Below are 24,731 nucleotides of genomic sequence, written 5' to 3' on the forward strand. Positions count from 1 at the left end.
TCAGACGTTGGAGATATGTAACCCCATTTCCTGTGGAATAGTGTGAGGCTTGGAATGGAATACAGGTAAGTGTATTGGCTGGTTAAGGTGGGAGGTGGACACCACCTTGGGGAGGAATTTGGGGTGGGGTCACCTAGTTACCTTGTCTTTAGAGAAAATGGTGTAGGGAGGATAGGCCATCAGGGTCCTTATTTCACCAACCCTTCTCGTTGACGTTATGGTAACCAAGAAGCCACTTACATGGACATGTGTAGCAGGGATGAGCGTGGAGAAGTAGGCTGAGACTCCAGGAGGCTACTGGTAAACGAATCTTAGGGTAGAGATGTTGCACGCCAGTGAGGAAGAGTTTAATGGTGAGGTGGGAGAAAAGTGAATAGCCGTCCAGAGTGTCATGGAAGGTGGTAAGGGCTGCGAGGTGTACTCTGATAGAACTGAGTGAAAGCCCGTCCTCTTTTAGTTCGAAAAGACAGTCTAAGGTGTCAGGGAGGGTTGCAGTCTGAGGTGTCAGGCATCTGTGGAAGCACCAGATGGAGAAGTATTTCCATTTTTCCAGGTAAGCCTTATGAGTGGAGTCCCTTCTACTGTTAAAGAGGACATGTTGGACCTGTTCCGAGCAGGCTAATTCATGGGATTGAAACCATGAAGGAACCACGCTGTCAGATGGAGTTTCTGGAGTTGCGGATGAAGAAGCCGACTGTGGTTCTGGAAGAGGAGATCTGGGCTGTCAGGGAGAGACCGGTGAGGATGGATGGACATACGTAGCAGGTAAGGATACCATGTCCATCTGGGCCAAGCTGGGGCAATAAGTATGACCCAGGCCTTGTCCTCTGTGAGCTTGCCTAGAACCCTATGTATCAGTGGAATCGGTGGAAAAGCATACCCGAGGGAGCTGTTCCAAGGAATGAGGAAAACATCCCCTAGAGATGGGTTTCCGAGTCCTGCTCTGGAGCAAAATGGATGGCATTTGCGGTTTTGAGGAGTGGAAAACAGGTCTATTGATGGAGTGGGAGAAGAACTGTCAGAGTATCATGGGGTGTAATTCCTATTTGTGTTCCTCGGAGAAGTGTCTGCTGAGTGTTAGATTGATGTGCAGACAGGTCTTGATAGGAACCAGCAGTCCTGTGCCTTGTGGTCGCCTAGGTGCACTCCCCAACATATCAGGGAAGCGTCTGTGGTAAGCATGAGTACTGGGGAGTGTGGATGGAAGGGAACACCCCTGCATAGGTTCTCTGATTTTGTCCACCAATGTAGGGAGGTCAATACGTTCAGTGGCAGAGTCTGTGTTATGCAGAAACTGTGTCTGTTGGGTTTGTAGTTGGAATTGAGCCAACCCGGAAGGCATCTTATGTGCAGCCTGGTATATTTGACCACAAAGGTGGTGGCTGCCATGTGACCAAGAAGCTGAAGACAGGTCTGTGCCTGTATTCTGAGGCAAACAGAGATTGTGCATATGAGATACGTAATAGTGAGGAATCTATTGTGTGGAATCGAGGCTCTGGTTTGAATCGATTCCAGGTGAGCTCCAATGAACTCTGTCTGCTGTGTAGGTATTAGGGTGGATTTTTGGAAATTTATTCGCAAGCCTAGACTGTGGAAAAGGTAGATGGTAAAGTTTGTCAGTTTTAAGGTCTCGTTGTAAGAGCTGGCTTTGATAAGGCAGTCGTCTAAGTAGGGGAAAAGTATAATCCGTGTTTGTGGAGGTGGGCTACAACTACAGCCAGGGTCTCGGAGAATACCCAAGGTGCTGCGGAGAGACCGAATGAAAGTACTCTGTATTGAAAGTGGTCATGTCCGAGTGTGAATCACAGGAAGCATCTGTGTGCTGGATGAATGGATATATGGAAATAGTCGTCTTGTAAGTTGAAGGCTGTGAACCAGTCCCCTTATTCCAACGCAGGTATTGTGCCCAATGTGACCATCTTGAATTTTTGTACATGTACAAACTAGCCCACTAGGTGTAGGTCTAAAACAGGTCTCAACTCCCGCCTTTCTTTTGGGTCAGAAAGTAGTGGGAGTAGAACTCTTTTCCCCAATGTTGCATCAGTACATATTCGACTGCACCTAGGTGGAGACGATGAGTCACCTCCATGAGAGGGGTCCCTGAAGAGGGACAGGGAAGGGGAAAGGGTGGGCGGGGAAGATAAGAAAGGGATGGAGTAATCTGACTGAACTATTTCCAGGACCCAGCAGTCCTGCGTGATCTGTTGCCAAACATGGCGGAAAGCCTGGAGGCGGTAGCCAAATGGGCAAATAAGCGGCAGAGTCAAGAGGTGGTCACATAGACCCCCGACCAGCACTTCAAAATTTTTGTTTGTTACCTGATGAGTGGGAAGTACCGTGGTGTCCTGGGGATGAATGGGTATATGCCCAATGTGCACAAAGTGGCTCTACAGTCTTTCATAGTGTGAAGGAATTCATCAGTTTTTTTTGGAAAAGAGTTTATCTTTGTCAAAGAGGAGATCCTATACTTTGGTCTGCAAACCTTGGGGGATACGGGGTGCCGAGAGCCAGAAAGACATGCACATCACCACTGCAGTGGCAGTGATACAGGCTGCTGTACCAGCCATGTCCATGGGCGCATGTAGTGTCGTCCTAGACACCAATTAACCATCGACAAGGACTGACTTGAAATCCGCTCTCCTGTCCTCCGGTATGTGGGAGGTAAAATCAAAGAGCCTGTTGTAGTTGTCATAATCACAGCTTGCAAGGAGGGCGGAATAATTTGCAATTCTAACTTATAGAGTAGAAGAGGTAGAAACCTTGCAGCCCAGGAGGTCACGGCGTTTGAGGTCCTTGTCCTGTGGAGTGGGCTGGTGGTGTGGCTGCTTAGCTGTCTGCATTGCTGCATCCACCACAGAGAATTGGGTTGTGGGTGGGAAATTAAGAAATCAATGTCCCTTGCGAGCATGTAGTATTTACTTTCAGCTTTCTTGCATGTTGGCGGGATGGAGGCAGGGGTCTGCCAGAGAGTATCAGCTGGTTCTAGGAGGGCTTTGTTTATGGGTAGTGTGATCTTTGAGGGTTGGAGGATTTTGAAGAGTCTACGTTGTGTCTCCTGGACTTCCTTCAAAAGGATGTGCTAGCTGAGTGCCAGTCTCTTGAAAAATTCCTGGAATTGCTTAAAGTCGTCCATGTTTTGTGGAGGTGGAGGCATGAGGGCGTCTTCTGCAGCTGATTCTTATGATGCGCTATGTCTAGGGGTATGTATGGCTCCGGTTGACGGGGAGACTCAGACGGGGAGAACTCTGCCTGCTGCCGTGTTGTTCTCACTATCAGATGAGGTGGTGAGAGCTGCTGTTCAAACAGTGAGTGCTCTGTGTCTAGGAGTGGAGAGTCAGGCTAAGGGACCACAGAGATATCCTGCTGATGCAGGAATTTGTTGCTGCTCCCTAGGTTGTTGTCCTTCAAGGATGGAGTGTGACTGGCAGCCCGGAGTGATTTTAATTTCACTTTCATAGGAGCCCTGAAACATTTATTAGAGCCCCGCAGGCAGGGCCGGTGTAACCACTAGGCGAACTAGGAGGCTGCCTCGGGCTCCAAGATTTGGGGGCGCCAAAAAGGGCTCTGGTGGGATGAGCGGCGATGAGCTCACAGTTGGGAGGCGGCTGGGCGGAGGGGGGGCGGGCTTGGGATCGCTCTCCCCCTGCAGGTGCCAGCCCCATGCCCAGCCCTGGCTCCCCTGGACCTGAGGAGGTGAGATGGGCGGTGAGGAGGGAGTGCTGGGTGCCCGGGCTGTGGGGGTAGGGCGAGGGGAGAGGCACGAGCTGCCTGGGAGGGGGCTCCATGTGCTGCCCAGGGGGCTCTGCTGGTGACGGGGGCTCGAGGGGGGGGACCGTGTCTGCCAGGCTCTGGGGGGAGGGGCGGCGTGGAATGGCTGGCTGGGCTGGAGGGGGTGGAGGAGGGGAGGCTGTATGCCAAGCTCTGGAGTGGGGGGCAGGGTCCTGTGGGCCGGCCAGGCTGAGGTGTGGGTGAGCTGGGCCAGAGGGGGCTGTGTGCCACGCTCTGGAGACGGGAGCAGGACTCAGCTGTGTGCCGGGGGGGAGAAGGTGGAGAGGGAAGGGAGAGGGTTTACTGCCCTTCTCCATAGGCAGCTGCAAAGCTTCTTGCCTCTACACTTGCGAGCGTGAAGCCAGGCTCCCAGTCGGTTCTGCCTTAGCAGGGGAGCATGAGGGAGAGGGTTTACTGCCCTTCTCTGTAGGCAATTGCAGAGCTTTCTCAACTAGAAGCATTTTTAGCCACAAGTCTGTCATGACAAGATCTAGTTTTTAAGGTGGTGCAGTGGAGACACTTCATAGGGATGTGTGTCTCAGCAAGGCTTTTAATGCAGAGTGAGTGCCTGGCCGACCGTGGCATAGCAAAAGTATGAGGGGCCAGGGAAGTCTCAACAAGAGACTAACTTGAGGAAAAAAAAATTTTTTTTAAACTAAAGAACTATGCTAAAGGAAAGGGAGAATTGGGAAATGGTTAACTAACTATTTCTATTTTTTTCTACTTATTTCCTACAGTGACCAGGGAAGAGATGAGCACTGCCCCGAGTCCCGTCTTCAGCCGAGGACGGTTGAGAAGAAACTGAGGAGTGTGCGGGACACATGCGCTCAGGAAGATTCCAACGAGATGGGAGATACCAACTGAGCGCATGTGTCCTGACCAGGCACTGCTACTGAAGATCTCCGATTCTAGACTGTTCTCAGTGGTAGCAGATGACAGAACAAGGAGTAATGGTCTCAAGTTGCAGTGGGGGAGATTTAGGTTGGATATTAGGAAAAACTTTTTCACTAGGAGGGTGGTGAAACACTGGAATGCGTTACTTAGGGAGGTGGTGGAATCTCCTTCCTTAGAAGTTTTTAAGGTCAGGCTTGACAAAGCCCTGGCTGGTATGATTTAATTGGGGATTGGTCCTGCTTTGAGCAGGGGGTTGGACTAGATGACCTCCTGAGGTCCCTTCCAACCCGGATATTCTATGATTCTATGATTCCGATCAACGGCGCCGGGCCGCACCGTCACCTAGAGTGGAGCACCCACAGGGACAGCACTCAAAGAAGAACACATGGTACCAAAGCAATCATTTCCACTATGGGCCTAAATCTCTTCCTGGCATGCATTAGGCCTGAGTAAATAAGCATGTGTGGCTATCAGGGATGTGGAAGTGAGTTGGAATCTGAAATCACAGGCTCCCATGTGATTGCTCCACACCCACTAGTTCCTGTGGCCATTTCCCATGGTGTTAGGGAGGCTGGAGTTCACAGGTTTGTACTGTGTGGGATCATCACATCTTTCACTTCTCTACCACTCTGAATAGAGGAATCATACCAGTTTCAATGCATTCAAAGCCTTCTGCTGACCTTATTTCCTTGTTTGAGCTACAGGATTTCGATTTAAGTACAAGCTTTAAATTACCAATAATTAAAATTACAATCTCTTGGAAAAACTAACTTCTTTAAAGAGATTAACACAAGTGATAACTGAATTTTTAAAACAGCATATTAGTGCCATTCAGATTGTCTGTTTATCACATTCATTTAATTAAACAGAACAATATATAAATGTGAAAATCACAGCAGACATTGATAGATATAAAAATTGAAATATTTTAAATAAAAAACAGGAAGTCATGAAACAATACTTTGATAGCATGCTAAATCCCCAGCCGGCTATTCAATAAAACCACTATTTACAGTAATTTGTGAACAGCCCTGACAAGTATGGAACAATGTGTTCCCTTTTCTAATGTTTAATTTTCATATAAAAAGTGTTCTCCTGACTGACAGAAGATAAGGAAAAGTAGAATTTCCCCTGAAGTTCTTTAAAAGGAAAAAAACCTTTCTAAATATATTCCTAGGTCCCAAACTGTCAGTAAGAAATGATTCCATATCCTGTCATAAATTACATATCAGCGACTAAGCTGAGATAAAGACTTTGAAGCTATTCCTTTCTATCATTATTATTAGATTGCATTCTAGTTATAAACTGAGATGTACTATAAAGAGCCAACTAACATCAAATTTGCCTATGTCTAGAAAAGAGTTGGGAAGCTATTTTAACTTCAGTTCAGTACTACCCATATTTTCTGACAATATGAGCCAGATCACTTCAACAATGAGTCTGTGTTGGTCTATAGATTTAACCTGGATCAATTTTTAAAAGCTTAAGCTGTGTTAAGTGTAAAGTTATTTTAAAATCTGTAACACTTTAGGAGCTACATAACTGACATCTTGTCCAGGGAAAGCAGTAATGTCTCTTTTGGTTTTAGTCAATTTATTGGATTCCCTCATTTATTCACAGATCAGCTGTGGATAGCTGCTGTGCCACCTTCTCTACTCTTGCCTACGAAGGTGTCTCCTCTGTGACTTGGAGAGTCTGCCTTTAGGATTAAAAGGATAGTTTAGCCTTTATTTCCTTACACTGCATGGCTGGTTCTGAACTGATACCTTATCTGTAACATATAATATCCCATTCGCAATCCTCAGTAATTAATTCAAATTAGCATGGCAAAATTAAAAAAATCTAGGACAAATTCTGATAATGCATTTGTCTTCCAAAATATGGAAAATGTCCCTGGGCATCCTAGAATTATAAACTTTAAGGTCAGAAGGGACCATTTATGATTGTCTAGTCTGACTGCCTGCACAAAGCAAACCACAGTATCTCACCCACCCACTCCTGTAACAAACCCCTAACCTATGTCTGAGTTATTGAAGTCCTTAAATTGTGGTTTAAAGACTTCAAGGTGCAGAGAATCCTCCAGCAAGTGACCCGTGCCCCACGCTGCAGAGGAAGGTGAAACACCCCCAGGGCCTCTGCCAATCTGCCCTGAAGGAAAATTCCCTCCCGACCCCAAATATGGCGATCAGCTAAACCCTGATCATGTGGGCAAGACTCACCAGCCAGACACCCAGGAAAGAATTCTCTGTAGTAACTCAGATTCCACCCCATCTAACATCCCATCACAGGCCATTGGGCATATATACCACCAATAGTCAAAGATCAATTAATTGCCAAAATTAGGCTATCCCATCATACCATCTCCTCCATAAACTTATCAAGTTTAGTCTTGAAGCCAGATATGTCTTTTGCCCCCACTGCTCTCCTTGGAAGGCTGTTCCAGAACTTCACTCCTCTGATGGTTATAAACCTTCATCTAATTTCAAGTCTAAACTTCCTGGTGGCCAGTTTATATCCATTTGTTCTTGTGTCCACTTTGGTACTGAGCTTAAATAATTCCTCTCCCTCCCTGGTATTTATCTCTCTGATATATTTATAGAGAGCAATCATATCTCCCCTCAGCCTTCTTTTGGTTAGGCTAAACAAGCCAAGCTCTTTGAGTTTCCTTTCATAAGACAGGTTTTCCATTCCTCGGATCATCCTAGTAGCCCTTCTCCATACATGTTCCAGTTTGAATTCATCCTTCTTAAACATGGGAGACCAGAACTGCACACAATATTCCAGATGAGGTCTCACCAGTGCCTTGTATAACGGTCCTCTAATAATGTAAACAGTACTAAATGGAATACAGCATGCAATGAGGGCAAAAAAATATTTTCTAGGGGGGGGAGGGAAATGTTCATTTTGGCATTCTATACTAAGTCTGTGGACAGAAACAGCCTGAATTTTTCTTTCTTGATGGGTCATTTCTCTTTTGTTCAGCAGGATCACCCATCGAATATTGTGTGTTCAATACTGGATTCAGATTTTACCATGTTCCAAATAAACAAACACAAACAACAAACCCTATACTTACGTTTCTCCAAACTTTGTTTATACTTCTTCCCCAAAGACGCTAACCTCATAGTATATGAAACATTTTATACAGAATATTAGCTGGAGCATTCTATTGTAAGACAAGTTAAACCCTGTAGAGCTCTTAATACATCCGGGACCATTTTCTAAATTCATAAATCTCTGTACTTATTTTTGGTGAGTACACAAATAATAATTTGGTGAGTACCCAAATAAGTACCCAAATAATGACCAATGGATCTAAAAAAGAGTGAGAATTAAAACTACTGAGTGTTGTGTCCTATTTGACAAAGGAAGTATCACATGATGATGTGATGATCATCACAGATGATGATTTGATGATGATGTGATGATGATGATGTGATGATCATCACATGATGATGTGATGATCATCACAGATGATGATTTTCCACAATAAGAATATAGAACTAAGCATGTGTTACTTGTTTGTATGATAATGGAAGGATGCCAACAATACTTTTACATATGATTAATATTTTACATAATGTCATGATTAGTGATGGAGAAAATCTGTAAATCTAAGTTTTGGCTAAGAACCAGAACATCAGAATACTTATCTGAAATTTATCCTAACAGTTTGGTCTGGAAATCGTGTGAGATCAGGATTTTTCAGGATTTTTCAGTAATTCTTAATTTCACCCAAGTTCGAAGTGCCATGATAAAAAAGTGTTGTTCACAGTATTTCAGTAATTCCACATTAGTTACTGCTGAAATCAGTGACCACCAAGATGTGAAAATTTAAAAAAACAAAAAAGCAATAAACGCACACCACAGTTTTTCAAATCTCAGAAAAGATCTAAGTTTGCTCTAGCTCCTAATTTCTCTGAACTAGTTCTATCATCCCATTATGAGCCTGATTCTGCTCTCATACCAGGTTTACACTGGTGTAACTACCTTGACTTCAGTGAAGTTATTCCAGATATTTTCTGCTGTCAGAGCAAAAAACCAGGTCCTATGACATCTAACTGACTTTAAGAAAATGTTCCAGTGAGTGGATAATTGTTATCCAGTGTACCATAGGATATTTCTGTGTTAAGGATTTATAATGTGTTGGTGAACTAATTTCTGTTAATGGCCCCCAATCATAGATGTGCAAAGTCCTTCCCAAAATTCTGACTGATTTCAGAAGATAATCATTGGTGACAGTATTGGCTCCATGTACCATGTGCCACACTACTGAACAAACCTGTATCTCTTTTTATTTTGCTGAAAAGGGTCATATCTAAGTTATTCTTGAAGTACGTGTATGAATGAATTTTTTTGATAAAACGGTCTTTCCCAATGTTTATATGTGGAGTCAAATAATTCTTATCTCATTCATGCAAATAGCCATATTTACGTCAATGGGACTAGGTATGTGAAGAAAAGGGTTTGGCCTTAGATGAATAGATTATAAAGTCAAAAGAAACTGTTATCTTCTAGTCTGATCATGTGTATAACACAGGCGATAGGACTTCCCTGAAATAATTCTGTTTGAACTAGAGCACACTTTTTTCAAAATCCAATCTTGATTTTAAGATGTCCAGTGATGGAAAATCCACCACAAACCCTGGCAAATTGTTCCAGTGGTTAATTATCTGCACCATTAAAAATGTGCACATTATTTTTAGTATGAATTTGTCTAGCTCAACTTCCAGCTACTGGATCTTGTTATACCTTTGTCTTTTAAATTGAAAAGCCCATCATCAAAGTTTTGTTCCCCATGTATATATTTGATTTGTCTATAAAGTCACCCCTTAACCTTCTCTTGGTTAAGCTAAACCAATTGAGTTCCTGGAGTCTGTCACTAGAAGGCATGTTTTCCTATCCTTTAATCATTCCTGTGACTCTTCTCTGAATCCTCACTGATTTATCAACATCCTTCTTGAATTGTGGCCACAAGAACTGGCACAATATTGTATTAGCAGTCACACCAGAGCCAAATACAAAGATAATATAATCTCTCTAGTCCTACTTGATATTCCCCTGTTCATACTTACAAGGAATGCAAGTCTTTTTCAGAGTTCCTGCTTCCCAGGATATAGGTTGGGAGACTAAGTATACTATGCATTCTTTGTTCTTAGATGTATACATTTACATGTGGCCATATTAAAATGCCTTATTTTTGGTGTTTTGCCATTGACTTCAATGGAGCCAGGATTTCCTGCTTGATGTTTACATGCTATTGTGCTTGCACCTAAAGACCTACCATACACCAGTATGGGACCATCTTTTAATCAAGATCATAATATATACCATCATACGGCTTACATAAACTTTTTCATGAAGCAAAACCTTCATGAACATAAGTGGTCACATTTTCACATGATAATAGTAGGAGACACGAGTGGTATCAGGATTTTACTTTTGTGAATCCATTGGCCGCAATGTAGTTTTGATATGGAGTTCAATGGGACCAAGACAGGGTGCTTAATGATGAAAGAACACCACCTCAGCAGCCATAAACTTTGAATATTTAAAATCCTTGTTCAGCAAAACACTTCTAGGGTATGATGATTAAATTATGCAAAGTATACCTGTTATCACTCAGATTTAACACTCTCAACTTCTGCATCTGACCAATCTCATCAGGAAGAAATTCTAGCTTGTTAGAGCGCAGGGACATAACTGTTACGTTCTTACAGCTTCCAATCTATGGGCATAAAAGACAAGAAGTTAGGATTCTCGCTTTGCCAAAGTTTCTCACCACTAATTCTCCTTATCTGAGAAGGTGGCCTAATTATGTCTTTAAAATTAATGAACGAGACAATGACTACTTATTGTGTACTTCTGAGATAATACTTTGAGCCCAAATGACTTCAGTGGGAGTAGAATCAGGTCCTTTACTTGGCTTTTAAAGTTATAATTTAACCTATTTGCTATCAATAGCTTCCTGCTATATTAAGATGTATGTATACACATCACATTTCTTCACATAGTTTGATTAAAATGCTTTCTATTATCACAATGTGTTCATTAATGAAATACTCATTTCCAATTCTAGTCTCCCTATTTTACATTGATATTGACATTAACAGTCAAGGGCATAAGCCCTCGGTTTACAATGTAAAATGACAAACAAAATGTAAGAGAGACAAGGTGGGTAAGATAACATCTTTTATCGGACCAACTTCTGTTGAGAGACAAGGTTTTGAGCTTACACAGAACTCTTTTTCAGTTAATATGGAGGTGAGCTGAAGCAGAACTCTGTGTAAACTCAAAAGCTTGTCTCTCTCACCCCCAGAAGTTGGTCTAATAAAAGATGTTCACTCACCCACCTTGTCTCTCTAATATCCTGGAACCAACCCAGCTACAACAACACTACATACAAGCATTAGTAACACATGAGAAAAACAAACAGGGTCAAATCCTGCTTGTCTTGCTCATGTGAGTGATATTACCTGTTCCAATGGAACAAGTGATTAAGGCAAATAGGACTTGGCCTTCCATCTGGATCATTTATGACCCCATTCTGCTGAGGGAAAACTTCCATACACCTGCCATAACTTCAGTGGGTGTTTTGTCTGAGTAAAGACTGTAAGGTTAGGCCCTTCATGTAAAACATACTACTAATAATTTAAAAACAGAATCAGTTTCTCACTTCTCTAGGCAATTCAGACAGGAAGTTCTCATCCACAGCTAATGTTCGCAGGCTATGAAGGTAACCAATGGTAGAAGGTAGGGACTCCAGTTCATTACAGCTGCAGTCAAATTCTTCTAATAGAGATAAACTGAAATTTTAAACACGTTGTTAGACTTTTTGAAAAAGTAAGACAACACAAATGAACAGTTTCAAATCTCTGCAAATTTATAGTGTCAGATTACTACATTTGCAAATCATATACTGAAAAAGTAACATTAATTATTCAGATTCTCACAGAACAAAAGGTTGAAAATATAAATAACCATATACACCTAAGTATAGTTAAGTATTGGTAATACTGAGGTAATCCTATCTATTTATCTAAGGCAAAACTAGCTAGGTATTTTTAAGGGATACCATTCTGTCCTATATATTATTATTGTTATTTATTATTTGTCGTGTAGAAATGCCTAGACTAGAGGCATCTGTCAAGGATCAGGGACCCAGTGTGCTAGGCACTGGACAAGCCTAGACTAGAGGCATCTGTCAAGGATCACGGACCCAGTGTGCTAGGCACTGGACATATGCACAAAAAAAGATGATAGGCGGAAAAAAACTGGTGAGAAGAAAGTACCTTTATACTCTACTGAAAAAAGTTTCAGCTGATGTCACTGACACAAACTCTGATACAAAAAGCTGGTTAGTGGAGAGAGCCAAACACTGATCCAGATTCAACAAAGCCTGTTATAATTAGCCATTAAAGCAGAAGATGTATTCTTTGTAAGTATGCTTATCTTTCAAATTTTGACAGATTATCTTCTGAGATTGTTTTGAAACACAATATGGAATAGCCAATTGTATAGCAAAAATTAATACAAAAGCAAACAGAAATAAGTCATGTTAAGAGTATTTGGCTATTGAACTTAAAGTACTTCAAGGTTTTCATGCCAAGTCTTTAATACAAAACTGTACTAAATACTAACATGCTCCCTTTATGAAAAAGTAAATTATCTCAATATCTGCCCTGTATCATTGTTGTGCTGCACCTCTAAAAGCACATAGCAATGTAAAAGGCTGTAGTTGAGATGAGAATCCCCACTTGCATGCTTCAGAGGTGCCTCACCTATGTCAATCTAGCTATGATTGTAGTGTAAGAGATTTAAGGTTTAAAATATAAATAAGAGAAAAGTGAGGTCTAAGAATGTGACCTTCACTCAGGTGAACAGTGCTCACACTCATGGGTACAATCATAAAACTAAAGTCAATGACAGTTATAAGTGAGCAACGGTTGCAGATCTGGACCTTTCAATATTTCTTTAAAATTATTTTTACCCAACTAAATTATTTAAAAAACTCTTCCAGCCTTCAGACTCTGAGAAATGTAATGCCTGCAGCAGCTAATCTACACCCAGGGCCCAACTGGTTTTCAGCACTTTCCTGTAACTACCTGACCTCAATAGGTTGAAGGACTGAAGCACATCACCCTTCCATGAGCCATACGGTGATTAATGAAGTGAATTGTGAGGAGAACAGCTGAAAGCTTTGCCAGCTATTTTGTTACAAGTTTTGTATCTGTCAACCTGTCCTTCAAACCAGACAAAGAGAAATATTTTGCAAAGGTAATACTCAAACATGTTGGCCTAGTTCATTCAAGGTCTTTCCTTGCAGGAATAGGCATAGACCTGATAGAGGATCCTTATAGTAGAAAGTATAGTGGAAAGGATGCCATCTTGGAAGCTGCCCACAACCAGCTAGGGTCTGCCAGGTGATGTGCTGATTTAGCACAACTCCCCTGTCCCTACTTAGACCTAGAAATTGGGAATATTACAAACACTATCCTGCAAACAGTAAATTTCAAGAGCCACACAAGGGGTGCCACTGAAACCTTAATAAGCAATGTAATTTTAGTTAAAAGGTACCATTTGACATACACATTTTCAACCTCTTTCCCTCTTGTTAACAATCAGGAATGAAGTTTATGATAACAGAGGGAACACAGTCAAAGTGATACTTGACAACAGGGTAAAACAGATGTGTAATTCAGAAGTCTAATTTTCATTGTTCAGAGTTTGGCCACAGCAGCTTATCATATAAATTTAGTTAGGGTTCCAATAACCTCATCACTCACTGAGGCTCCACTCATATTCTCCCTGGGTGTGTAGAGTATGAAGGCAATGGACCTTTATGGGTCTGCTGTGTCCCCTGGAAGCCATGGGGCTATGCCCAACACATACTCTACTTGAGAGAAAAGTAACCCACACCTTAAGAAGTCCTCGCTTTCATTATGTCATTTTAACCACATATTTGATCAATCATCCCAAAGTTGGGGAAGGATGGACTGGATAACAAAATATCACCTGATAAGATACTAGATGCTGGAAGAAGCCTGTAACTTAAAGAAGCCCTCTCACACCATGATTTAGTTATTACTTTTCTGCATTGTTTCCCCCTCTTTCACTTGTTGCAGTTTTTCCTACTTTACTTTGACTGTGTAGATCCACCAGAAGGATAGCTACAGATGAGATAAATGAAGGGAAATTAATGCTTTCCAATCTTTCCGACAGATGCATTTTTCCTCAAGTATTTTCTTGACTTCACCTATCATTTTTTAAAAAATATATATTGTTTAAAGCACCAAAGAATACTAGGAGAGTGGTGATGATTTGGTACTGAATATCACCAGGATATTTTTAAAAATTACCTCACATTGACGTGTAATTTGCATTAAGGAAGGTAGGTATCAGGCCTGAATCTACATTTTTTGCACACCAAAAATGCTCCCTGCAATCAGTGTGTCTTTTGGGTGTGCCAGAAGTGCAGTTTGGGTCTCATCATATAATAAAACAACAACTTTGTTGATAAGCAATCATCAATTTGTTTGATTTTGTGATAAGAACAACAGTGAACAAGGTAGCTGTTCCATGTACTTATGTTTGTTGTAGTAATTGCCAAGATTTATATGACATGCATTCTGGAAGTCACTCAAATGATATTCATTACATGAGTTACATCAGAATACTTTCTTACAATAGTTTGCATTCAACAGTGCAGTGCATGTGCTACAAAATACAAAAGTTTTCCTTTGCTCAAGTATTTCCACCATATTGTGTATGTGAACTGAGACCTGCTAAAAACAGTGTTTCCTGAAATTGGAAACACTCTACCCAATTGCTTCTTTAGCACAGTACCACTTAGTTCCATGCTAGAAAGTCCCAACTCTAGGTCACTACTGCAGATATATTTTGCCATCCTGGGTGGAGAAAGGGAACCAGACTCAGTAAACAAGATACAGCAGCTCTGACTGACAGAGCCACCCAGGAAGAAGTAGTGAAACAAGATTGGAGACCCAACCTAGCCTCATCTCCCTGTCTCCCTCTAACTCTCCATAAAGGGCCAGCCACTCTGATACCATCCTTCCCATCTGACAAGTTAGTTAGTTTTCTGCTCTCGTGTCATTTTCAGCCAGCATGTGTGCAAATAATATCTCCGGGTCATGAATGACACACATCTCTAGAGATGAGTGATTTTTCTCTCTATGGGCTCAATCCAGCAAAGCACTTAAGCAATGGGAAACCATTGAGACTATTCAGAGTTCTTAATGTTAAACACATGTTTAAATGGGGCTACACTGTTCAGCATCTCACAGAGCTGAACCCTAAATATCTCTTTGAGTCTAGGCTGATAGTGACTAACCACCACCACCACCACCTTTTTGGCACCAACTGCTTTGTGGCAATCCTATTAAGGCAATTATCAAACAGGTGACAGACTGCTCTCTATATCATTATAACATCCGACTCCAGAGAGAGTCAGTTCTCGCCTTCTCATTGTTGATTTTTATATTACAATAATATGTTCCAGTGGGTACCATGGCTACCACTTTTTGAGAAAGACCCAGCAGGAAACTGTCTAAAATAATGAATGAGTCAGAAAAAGGAAGCACAGATTGAAGTTATAGGTACAACGCTCATTCTATGGAAGAAAATTACTTCACCTCTAATACTGCCAGGCCCCTAAATTTAACAAGCACAATCATTCAAAAATGATATAGCAGTATTAGCTGTCTACCCTAGTGTTCTGCAAATTCACCTCTTAGAGCTGCAGTATCTCTCTTTTGAGACCTAATTAAGGCTTCTTGAGAAACTATATTTAACAGAAAGTTGGCAAAAGACCAGAGGATTCCTTTCAATTCTGAACAATTCAATCACTGAGATAATATCTTAATGACAGGATTCTTTTTAAAAAAATGCACACTGCAAAAAGCCACCAAAGTGCCAACTAGTGCATGAACCATCTGGATAGTGTCCAATATAATTTCTATCATCTTCAGATCTACCTGGCTTTAAATATTACTGCTATATAGACTGTCTCATAGGATTCATGAAACCTTCTATTGCTATACACCAATGCACATCACATAAATCCAGTGACCCTCCATCAGGTAAGCTATTTCAAGCCAAAATTCAGCTTTCATTGCTTACTGTTGTAATGCTGCAGAATTTAGAATTTTTTTAAATGTCATACCAACAGTTAATTAAGTTATTTTTGAAAGATCCTGCAAAAAACAAATACAGGCTGGAGTGGGTACTTGTTAAAGCTCTAATTATACAGAGTAGAGACTAAAGCAGTTCTACGGGCCTTAACATATTTGGTATTGAGTCAGAATACACTTGAGCATAAGCTTCCTGTTCTTTTTGCGGATACAGACTAACACGGCTGCTACTCTGAAACCTGTCAACTTAAATCTATGTATTTTTGGAGACGTATAATGAGCTATTCAAGACAGCTTTATAATGAAGTCTTCAGGACAGAGCAGACCTAAGAACACTGCCTGAAGTAAAGCAGGGTTTGCTGAAGAGGGCTTTACTAGAGTGAGGAGTGTTGGAATGCTCTGCCCACCATACTAAGCTACAGAGTGAGTTTCCTGTGGCTCACAAGTGAGATCCACTTGCAACATTTTGCTATTTGTTCAGAGGTTCTCTAACTTCATTCTGGTGTGCAGCAGTTCTGTATCTTATGAATCAGAAAAAAAATCTATGTTCTATCAACAAGAACGTATTTGGATTTAGAGCTTTTAAATAAATGCCCAGTCCAAGCTCTGGTCACCTTTATGTAAATTAAAATGCTATAATATAAAAATATTCAAATATCACATTTCATATGATTGGTATACAATCACTATACTTACCATAAATACCTACCTAAAAACAAAGATAAAAATAAAATAAAATCTCCACCAAAGCAAGCATCTGAATGAACTCCATAATTTAGGTACCTGTTTGTTTTCACTACTGCTTATTAAACTCAGGTTAAACATCTGGAAAATGTTTAAAAAACAGATAATTTCAAAAGGAATATGATTTAGCAAAATACTAACTGTTTTATGTTAATTTTTTAAAATTGTATAGGTAGAGCACATTGTCAGGCTCTCTTACACAAGACACACTATTCATATCCTGAAAAACTGTATTGCTTGAACAAACTTGTTCTTTAAAAATCCTACTGCATGCAGATGTGGTATTAAATTCTAGGAGACAATACAGTATATTCTAAAAATTCCTACAAGCATTCATTTGATCCACATTGCAGCAGTAAAAACGGTAGAGGGGAAAAATGCTTTTAACACAGAAGTGTCAGCTCTATATCAGTTTTCTATAAAAAACGTATGGGCATACGTATGGGCATAGCTTTTCCAGAGCGTAGACAATGGCGTAACATTCTTTTTCACTGACTGACCAGTTGCTTTCCCTCTCAGACAACTTCTTGCTGAGAAACACTACAGGATGGAATTCTTGATCCGGTCCTTCCTGCATTAAAACTGCTCCCACACCATGCTGGGACGCATCTGTAGTTACTAGGAACGGTTTGTCAAAGCCTGGGACCCTTAGCACAGGGTCACACATGAGTGTCACTTTAAGCTGGTTAAAGACCTTCTGACTCTCTTCGGTCCACTGAACGGCATTTGGCTGTTTCTTTTTGGTTCGGTCTGTCAGTGGGGCGGCGATTTGGCTGTATTGCAGTACAAATCGCCTGTGATATCCGGCCAAGCCTAAGAAGGATTGGACCTGTTTCTTTGACTTTGGGACAGGCCACTTTTGGATAGCATCCACTTTGGCCTGTAGGGGGTTGATAGTTCCTTGACCCACCTGGTGTCCAAAGTAAGTCACTCTGTTGAGGCCTATCTGACACTTCTTAGCCTTAACAGTTAGTCCTGCCTCCCTAATGCGGTCGAAGACTTTTTGTAGATGTTCCAGGTGTTCTGCCCAGGAATCCGAAAATATGGCCACATCGTCAAGGTAGGCGACTGCATATTCTCCCAATCCCACTAGGAGAGACCATCTACAAGTCTTTGGAAGGTGGTGGGTGCATTCCGCAGCCTGAAAGGGAGCACATTAAATTCATACAGCTCGACATGTGTGATGAAGGCTGACCTTTCCTTGGCGGATTCATCTAGCGGTACCTGCCAGTACCCTTTGGTTAAGTCCAAGGTAGAGATGAACTGGGCCCGTCCCAGTTTCTCCAATAGTTCATCTGTGCGTGGCATTGGATGGTTGTCTGGGCGAGTCACAGCATTTAGCTTACGGTAGTCCACGCAAAAACGTATCTCCCCATTTGGTTTGGGAACTAGAACCACTGGAGATGCCCATGCACTGCCTGAGGGGCGGATTACACCCATCTGTAGCATATCCTGGATCTCCCATTCTATAGCGGTTTTAGCTTGAGGAGACACCCGGTAAGGTTGGGTTTTAATTGGGTGAGCATTGCCTGTGTCAATGGAGTGGTATGTCCATTCAGTCAGTCCTGGGGTGGCTGAGAACGTTGGCGCATAGCTAGTGCACAGCTCCTTGATCTGCTGTCGCTGCATACGCCCAAGGATCATGGAGAGGTTCACCTCTTGTACGCCACCATCACTTTTCCCTTCGTAGTCGACACCTTCAGGCCACTCAGCGTCATCTCCTCCCTGGGCTGTAAAGTGACAAACCTTTAATTCTCTGGAATAAAAGGGCTTTAGAGAATTAATATGGTACACCTTAGGCTTTCGGTTGGAGGTGGGGAATGCTAGGAGATAATGAACTGCTCCCAGGTGCTCCTGGACCGTGAATGGCCCTTCCCACGACACTTCCATTTTATGGGCCTGGAGCGCCTTCAAGACCATGACCTGGTCCCCACTTTAAAGGAACACTCTCTGGCTTGTTTATCATACCAGGCTTTTTGCTCTTTTTGAGCATCCTGTAGGTTTTCTTTAGCAAGGGCTAAAGAGGTTCGGAGGGTGTTTTGTAGGTTGGTTACAAAGTCCAGAATGTTAGTTCCTGGAGAAGGTGTAAACCCCTCCCATTGCTGCTTCACCAACTGTAATGGCCCCTTAACCTCACGGCCATATACAAGTTCAGATGGTGAAAACCCTAAACTGGGATGTGATACAGCTCTGTAGGCAAAGAGCAACTGCTGCAACACTAGGTCCCAATCACTGGAGTGCTCATTTACGAATTTACGTATCATGGCCCCCAAAGTTCCATTAAATTTCTCCACCAGGCCATTTGTTTGATGATGGTAAGGGGTGGCAACCAAGTGATTCACCCCATGAGCTTCCCAAAGGCTTTCCATAGTTCCTGCCAGGAAATTAGTTCCTGAATCTGTGAGGATGTTGGAGGGCCAACCTACCCTGTCAAAAATGTCTGTTAGTGCCTGGCACACACTTTTAGCCCTGGTGTTGCTTAGAGCTACTGCTTCCGGCCATCAGGTGGCAAAATCCATGAAAGTCAGGATGTACTGCTTTCCTCTGGGTGTCTTTTTTGGAAAAGGACCCAGAATATCCACAGCTACTTGCTGAAATGGAACCTTAATGATGGGGAGTGGCTGGAGAGGGGCTTTGACCTGGTCTTGGGGTTTTCCCACTCTCTGGCATACCTCACAAGACCGGACGTAGATAGAAACATCCTTGCCCATTCCCTCCCAGTGGAATGACCTCCCCAAATGGTCTTTGGTCCTGTTCACCCCAGCGTTCACCCCAGCATTGCCACTAGGATGATCGTGGGATAAGCTCAAGAGCTTTACCTGGTACTTAGTTGGAACTACCAACTGTCTCTGAGGATGCCAGTCTTCCTGGTGTCCAACAGAAAGAGTTTCCTTGTATAAAAGTCCTCTTTCTACAACAAACCTGGATCGGGTTGCTCCGTACGGCCATCTAAGCTCTCCGGAGGCTTTCATCTGCTTCCTATTCGGTCTCGAACTGTTCTCTTGATGCTGGAGACATCAATTCCTCATTGGATTGTGGACCTAGGCTTGGTCCCCCTGGAAGCAATGCAGGTGATAGGGCTGTTTCCGTTGACTGTGAACAGCTCTCTGCTGGTGCACTATGTTGGGGTTCAGGTTCCGGCTGAGCCTCTTGTGTAGGGTTATCGGCTGCTGCCGGTTCCGGTTCTGGGACTGGCTCTTTCTGGGTCTCTGGGACTGTATCCACTACTGCTGTTGCAGACGTTGGCGTGGGGTCCGGGTTCACCACCTCTGACCGGGTCCTGGTAGAAGTTTCCAGAACAGAGCTAGGTGGGACGGCTTGCTTAGCCTGGCTGCGGGTGATCATTCCCGCCCTCTTGGCTAGCTTCACATGATTGGCCAAGTCTTCCCCCAACAGCATGGGGATGGGATAATCATCATAGACTGCAAAAGTCCATGTTCCTGACCAGCCCTTGTCCTGGACCAGCAACTTGGCTGTAGGCTAGTCAAAAGAGTTTGACTTGAAGGGTTGAATTGTCACTTGGATCTCTGGGTTGATTAAATTGGGGTCCACTAAGGAAGCATGGATAGCCGACACTTGTGCTCCAGTGTCCCTCCACGCGGTGACCTTCTTCCTGCCCACACTCACAGTTTCCCTCCACTCCGAGGGTATCTGGAAGGCATCTGGGCCTGAGGACCTCTGGTGTGATTCCAGGGCAATAAAACTGTAATCTGTTGGGGTTCTTGGGGCAGTTGGCCTTTATATGCTCCGTCTTGTTACATTTAAAACATCGTCCAGCTGACGGGTCACTGGGGTGAGGTGTATTGGTGGAGAATGGTGTGGCAGGATGATAAGGTGTCTGGAGTGTTCCTTGGTGTGTAGTTGGGGCTTTGGGCTGTCCCCGGTTTTAGGGTGAGGTCGGAGGTTGTCCCTTCTGGTCTCCGCTCCAACTGCGACCAGGATTGTTCCTCTCTCCTCCCTCTACCCCTTTTGTTCCGGTTTGCCTCTTCTGATATTCACCCTAACTGCTACTAGTTTTTTTCTTTTCTGCCACCTCCACCCATTTGGCTCCAATCTCCCCCACCTCGGTTACAATTGTGAGCTTCCCATCTAGGATGTATCTTTCTATTTCCTCAGAAACACCCTCTAAGAACTGCTCCATTTGCATTAGGAAGGGCAACTCTTCTGGAGATTTAACACTTAATCCTGATATCCAGGCATCCCAATGTTTCACAATGTGGTAGGCATGCCAGGTAAATGACACATCTTATTTCCACCTTAGGGCTCTGAACTGCCGACGGGAATGCTCGGGTGTTAGCCCTATTCTGACTCTCGCCTTGGTTTTAAACAGTTCATACTTGTTCATGTGTTCCTTTGGCATTTCAGCCGCCACCTCGGCTAAGGGTCCACTGAGCTGCGGCCTCAGATCTATCATGTATTGATCTGTAGAGATGCGGTACACAAGGCAGGCCCTTTCGAAGTTTTCTAAGAAGGCCTCGGTATCATCGCCTGCCTTGTAGGTGGGGAACTTTCTGGGATGGGAAGTGGTACCTGGAGAAGGATTGCTAGGGTTTGTTGGTATATTCTGCTGAGCCTTTGTCTTCTCCATCTCCAGTGCATGCTTCCTCTCTTTTTCCTTTTCCTCCTCAGCATGCTTCCTCTCTTTTTCCTTTTCCTCCTTCACATGCTTCCTCTCTTTTTCCTTTACCTCCATAGTTCTCCTGTGGGCAGCCTCTTTTTCCTCCTCAGAATGCTTCCATTCTTTTTCCTTTACCTCCATTTCTCTCCTGTGGGCAGCCTCTAGGGCTTTTTCTGCCTCTTTCGCTGCCTCCAGTCTGGTTAACTCCAGTTTGTGTTATGTTTCTTGGTTTCTGTCATGTTAGCCTCTCTGTTTTTAACTAACTTTACACCCGAGAGTTAGAAAGAAAACAACAAAACAAAACAAAACAAACCTGGCTTGTAAAATTTTTGTGCTGTAATGTGATACCTATGTTCTCTGATAGTTATTCTCAGCCTACAGAAAATCCTTTGTCACCAGGCAAATAGACAGAAAAACCCTCTAGTTGCTCTTAGCTTAAAAAAAAAAAACACCTCTTCAGGTCTGTGAAAAACTTGTGAATTTCCCTGCAGGAGGTTAACTACCCTGCCTTTAGGTAGAGAAAACTCCAGCTCAAAAAGAAAGATCCCGTTTGTTATGCCTGCTGCTCTGGCCCCCAGGCAGAGACAAAGAAAACCTCTAACTGCTTTCAGCTTAAAACCTGCTTTCAAGCAGCCCAAAGGGGAAAAAAATGTCCTTTTAAAATCCCACTGTGCTTCTGGTTCAAAATGATCCCCAAAAAATCTCAGATTGATCCCACCACTCTGCCAGCATGTCAAGGTTCCTTCTCCACTCTGAACTCTAGGATACTGATGTGGGGATTTTATAGTTATGTATACAGAAAGGTGGTTACCCTTCCCTTTATATTTGTGACACACACAATAGCGGTCTATTTGAAAAGTAGGTAGATCTTTTCACCCTTTTAGAGAGAGGTTTACATCTGTCTTGAATTTTGTAATGAATTTGAGCTTTAACTCCACAATAAACCCAAGACTAAATCAAAAAGCACTATGAACTCCAGTACAACTGACAGACCATATTGTATCAAGACCCAAATAACTTCTCATACAACTACAGAGTTAAAGAGTTATTGTAGAACACTGTTATGAGATTATTTACACAGTATTATCCACATTGTGCAATATGTACCTATGAAACTGTCATTCCTTTTGTTTTATGCAATATGTTCTACTCCTTTAAAAATTATAAGCAATGTTTGTGTGTGTAAAGTTTGGCAACCATTTTGTTCTCAAAATTCAGTGGAGGCCATCACCGAAGAGACACACACTTCTTGAGAGAAGACTTTACTTTTTTTCTTTCTGGTTTTGTTGCTCTATTGATCTGAACTACAAATAATTTAGACTGAAAATATATCTTTGCTCTTTGTATATGGAAAACACAACAGATAATGGCATGTGATTTTCTGATTATATACACTAACACAACTCCATTGACTTCATACATAAAATGAGAGTTAGGCCCATATTCTTAAATTAGTTCTCATTTCAGTAGGTTATCTTACTTTTGTATTTTTCAAACAATATGCATATGGCAAAGCAAGGCAGGTTTCTTCTACTTACTTTCCAATTGCATTGGGCAGTACTGTAAGCTGATTGTCATCTACTTTTAGCGTTGTAAGCCTTTTCAACAATCCTACAAAACAGAGAAAGGTATTTTAAATGACAGATATGTGGGTAGAGAGGTGTGATAGAAAAGTAAAATATTTCTAGTTATGATTTTTTCATATATTCCCATAACTTGTTTATTTCCTTAAATAAACAAGGGTGTTTAATACCAAATTCATTTAGACCCTGATTCAGCACAGCACTAAGTATATACTTATGTCCCATTGAAGTTAATGGAAATAAAATACGTGCTTAAAGTTAAACATGTGCTTAAATATTATCCTGAATAAGGGTGACTAAAGAACAAGCTTAAGTACTTTCCTGAATCAGTGCCTTAGGAGAATCTGTGCTAGTTTACAGAAAATACACACAATTTTCTTTCATAAATGTTAAGGGTATAATCAAACTGCTGTCTTTCCATTGACTTTGTTAGGAGTTGATCAGGCCCTGAGATTAAGTACTCAGAACTTAGTCTGTTCTAAGTACATATTGTACTATTAAGGAGTTATTGCAGCATACACATTATACCTCCAATCCTGAATGCACATGTGCACATGCTTAACTTCAAGTATGAATGGAGTTATTTAGGTGCTTAAAGTTAAGCACACACACAAATATATGCAGGACTGGGGTCTACATTCACAGATGGGGAATATGAAACTCCTGTATTCCGATGGCAACAATAGCAGGAGTTAAGAGAAAAGAGTAATGGACTGACAAACAAACAACAAAACAAGGGCTTCCTGCCCTTCCTGTCTAATCCTATAAACTTTCCCTCTTTTCTCAGTCTGCTGTCAAGGAGCTCTTAAAGGGGCAATGCTCCTTTTCTTTCAGTTAACTGGAAGACCAACTTGCATAATGGTTGCTATTTTACAAGAGTTTTTTGTTAAACTGGTTCCCTGAATGTCTGTGCGGTGCTAAGAAGGCTGCCGCGCAGCTTAGAGGGAACTTAGGTTGTGACCTAATTAAACCATCCATGGCCTCCTATCTTTCTTCCAGAGTGGACGGCCAATGCGGGAGCATTTCCTGTAGCATATTCATGAATGCAAGGAGGAGGGTGTCTGTTCCCTGTTGGTGCAGATGTGAGAGGCCCAGCACCCCCTTATTTAGCTTTCCTTCAAATCCTTCAAAGGGATACTTTACTTCAAATCTTTGTCCAATTTATTTTATTTGATAACCATATTCCTTCCATACCAGGTACCTGCACTGGACATCTGCCACAGCGAGTCACCAGAAAATGCTTGGCTGCCTGCCCGCCACCCTAGCTGGATTCCCAGATATCCACAGATTCCTTCCATATTTGCATCCTGTGTCTGCTCCCAGGCTGCCAAAGAGCATTCAAGGTGCTTCAGCTGGTCCCATCCTGGTACCGAGTGCTTTTCTGTGGCTGCATGTAAATATCCCACCACACTTCCAGCAGAAAGGATAATACAGTGACATTGTTCTGACCTGGCCCCAACTGCTTCCTGCCCTTCCTGTCTAATCCTATAAACTTTCCCTCTTTTCCCAGTCTGCTGTCAAGGAGCTCTTAAAGGGGCAATGCTCCTTTTCTTTCAGTTAACTGGAAGACCAACTTGCATAATGGTTGCTATGTGCACAGTGGTAGGGTGATTAACAAATTGTTTTAATTAGTCTTTTACAAATCAAATTTCTACATGCTAAATTCTGTTTTAACTATTACCAGCATAGAACTGGAGAAATGGTATTAATTCCATGCCTATTTTGGATTTAGCAAACAGATCAGGATTTGTCCCTAAAATTTTATTTTAATTTCAGTGTCAAAGGTTTTTAAATTATACATTTGTAATCTTATATTCAAAGCAAAACTTAGAGCTAACAAAAGTGTCTCAGATGATTAACTGTGGATTTAGACACCAAATCAGCAAGCATTTGCCTATTTGGAAGCATAGTCCCAATGAAGTCAAGTTAGGTATGTGCTTAAGTACTTTGCTGAATCAGGGAAAGACATGAAAA

General features: G+C 42.2%; 1 protein-coding gene across 1 annotated transcript in view; it reads right to left on the reverse strand.

Annotated features, from left to right (window-relative positions):
* LRRC7 (leucine rich repeat containing 7) overlaps window positions 1-24,731 on the reverse strand; it is a 386,482-nt gene that overhangs the window by 107,182 nt on the left and 254,569 nt on the right. Inside the window, exons 11-13 of the mRNA XM_073357368.1 lie at window positions 22,713-22,785; window positions 11,339-11,468; window positions 10,275-10,390 (exon numbers count right to left, since the gene is read on the reverse strand). Of these exons, the coding sequence (XP_073213469.1) occupies window positions 10,275-10,390; window positions 11,339-11,468; window positions 22,713-22,785 (319 nt within the window). The remainder of the gene's footprint in view (window positions 1-10,274; window positions 10,391-11,338; window positions 11,469-22,712; window positions 22,786-24,731) is intronic.

The sequence above is a fragment of the Lepidochelys kempii genome, chromosome 8 (genome assembly GCF_965140265.1).
Source record: "Lepidochelys kempii isolate rLepKem1 chromosome 8, rLepKem1.hap2, whole genome shotgun sequence".
Classification (NCBI taxonomy): domain Eukaryota; kingdom Metazoa; phylum Chordata; order Testudines; family Cheloniidae; genus Lepidochelys; species Lepidochelys kempii.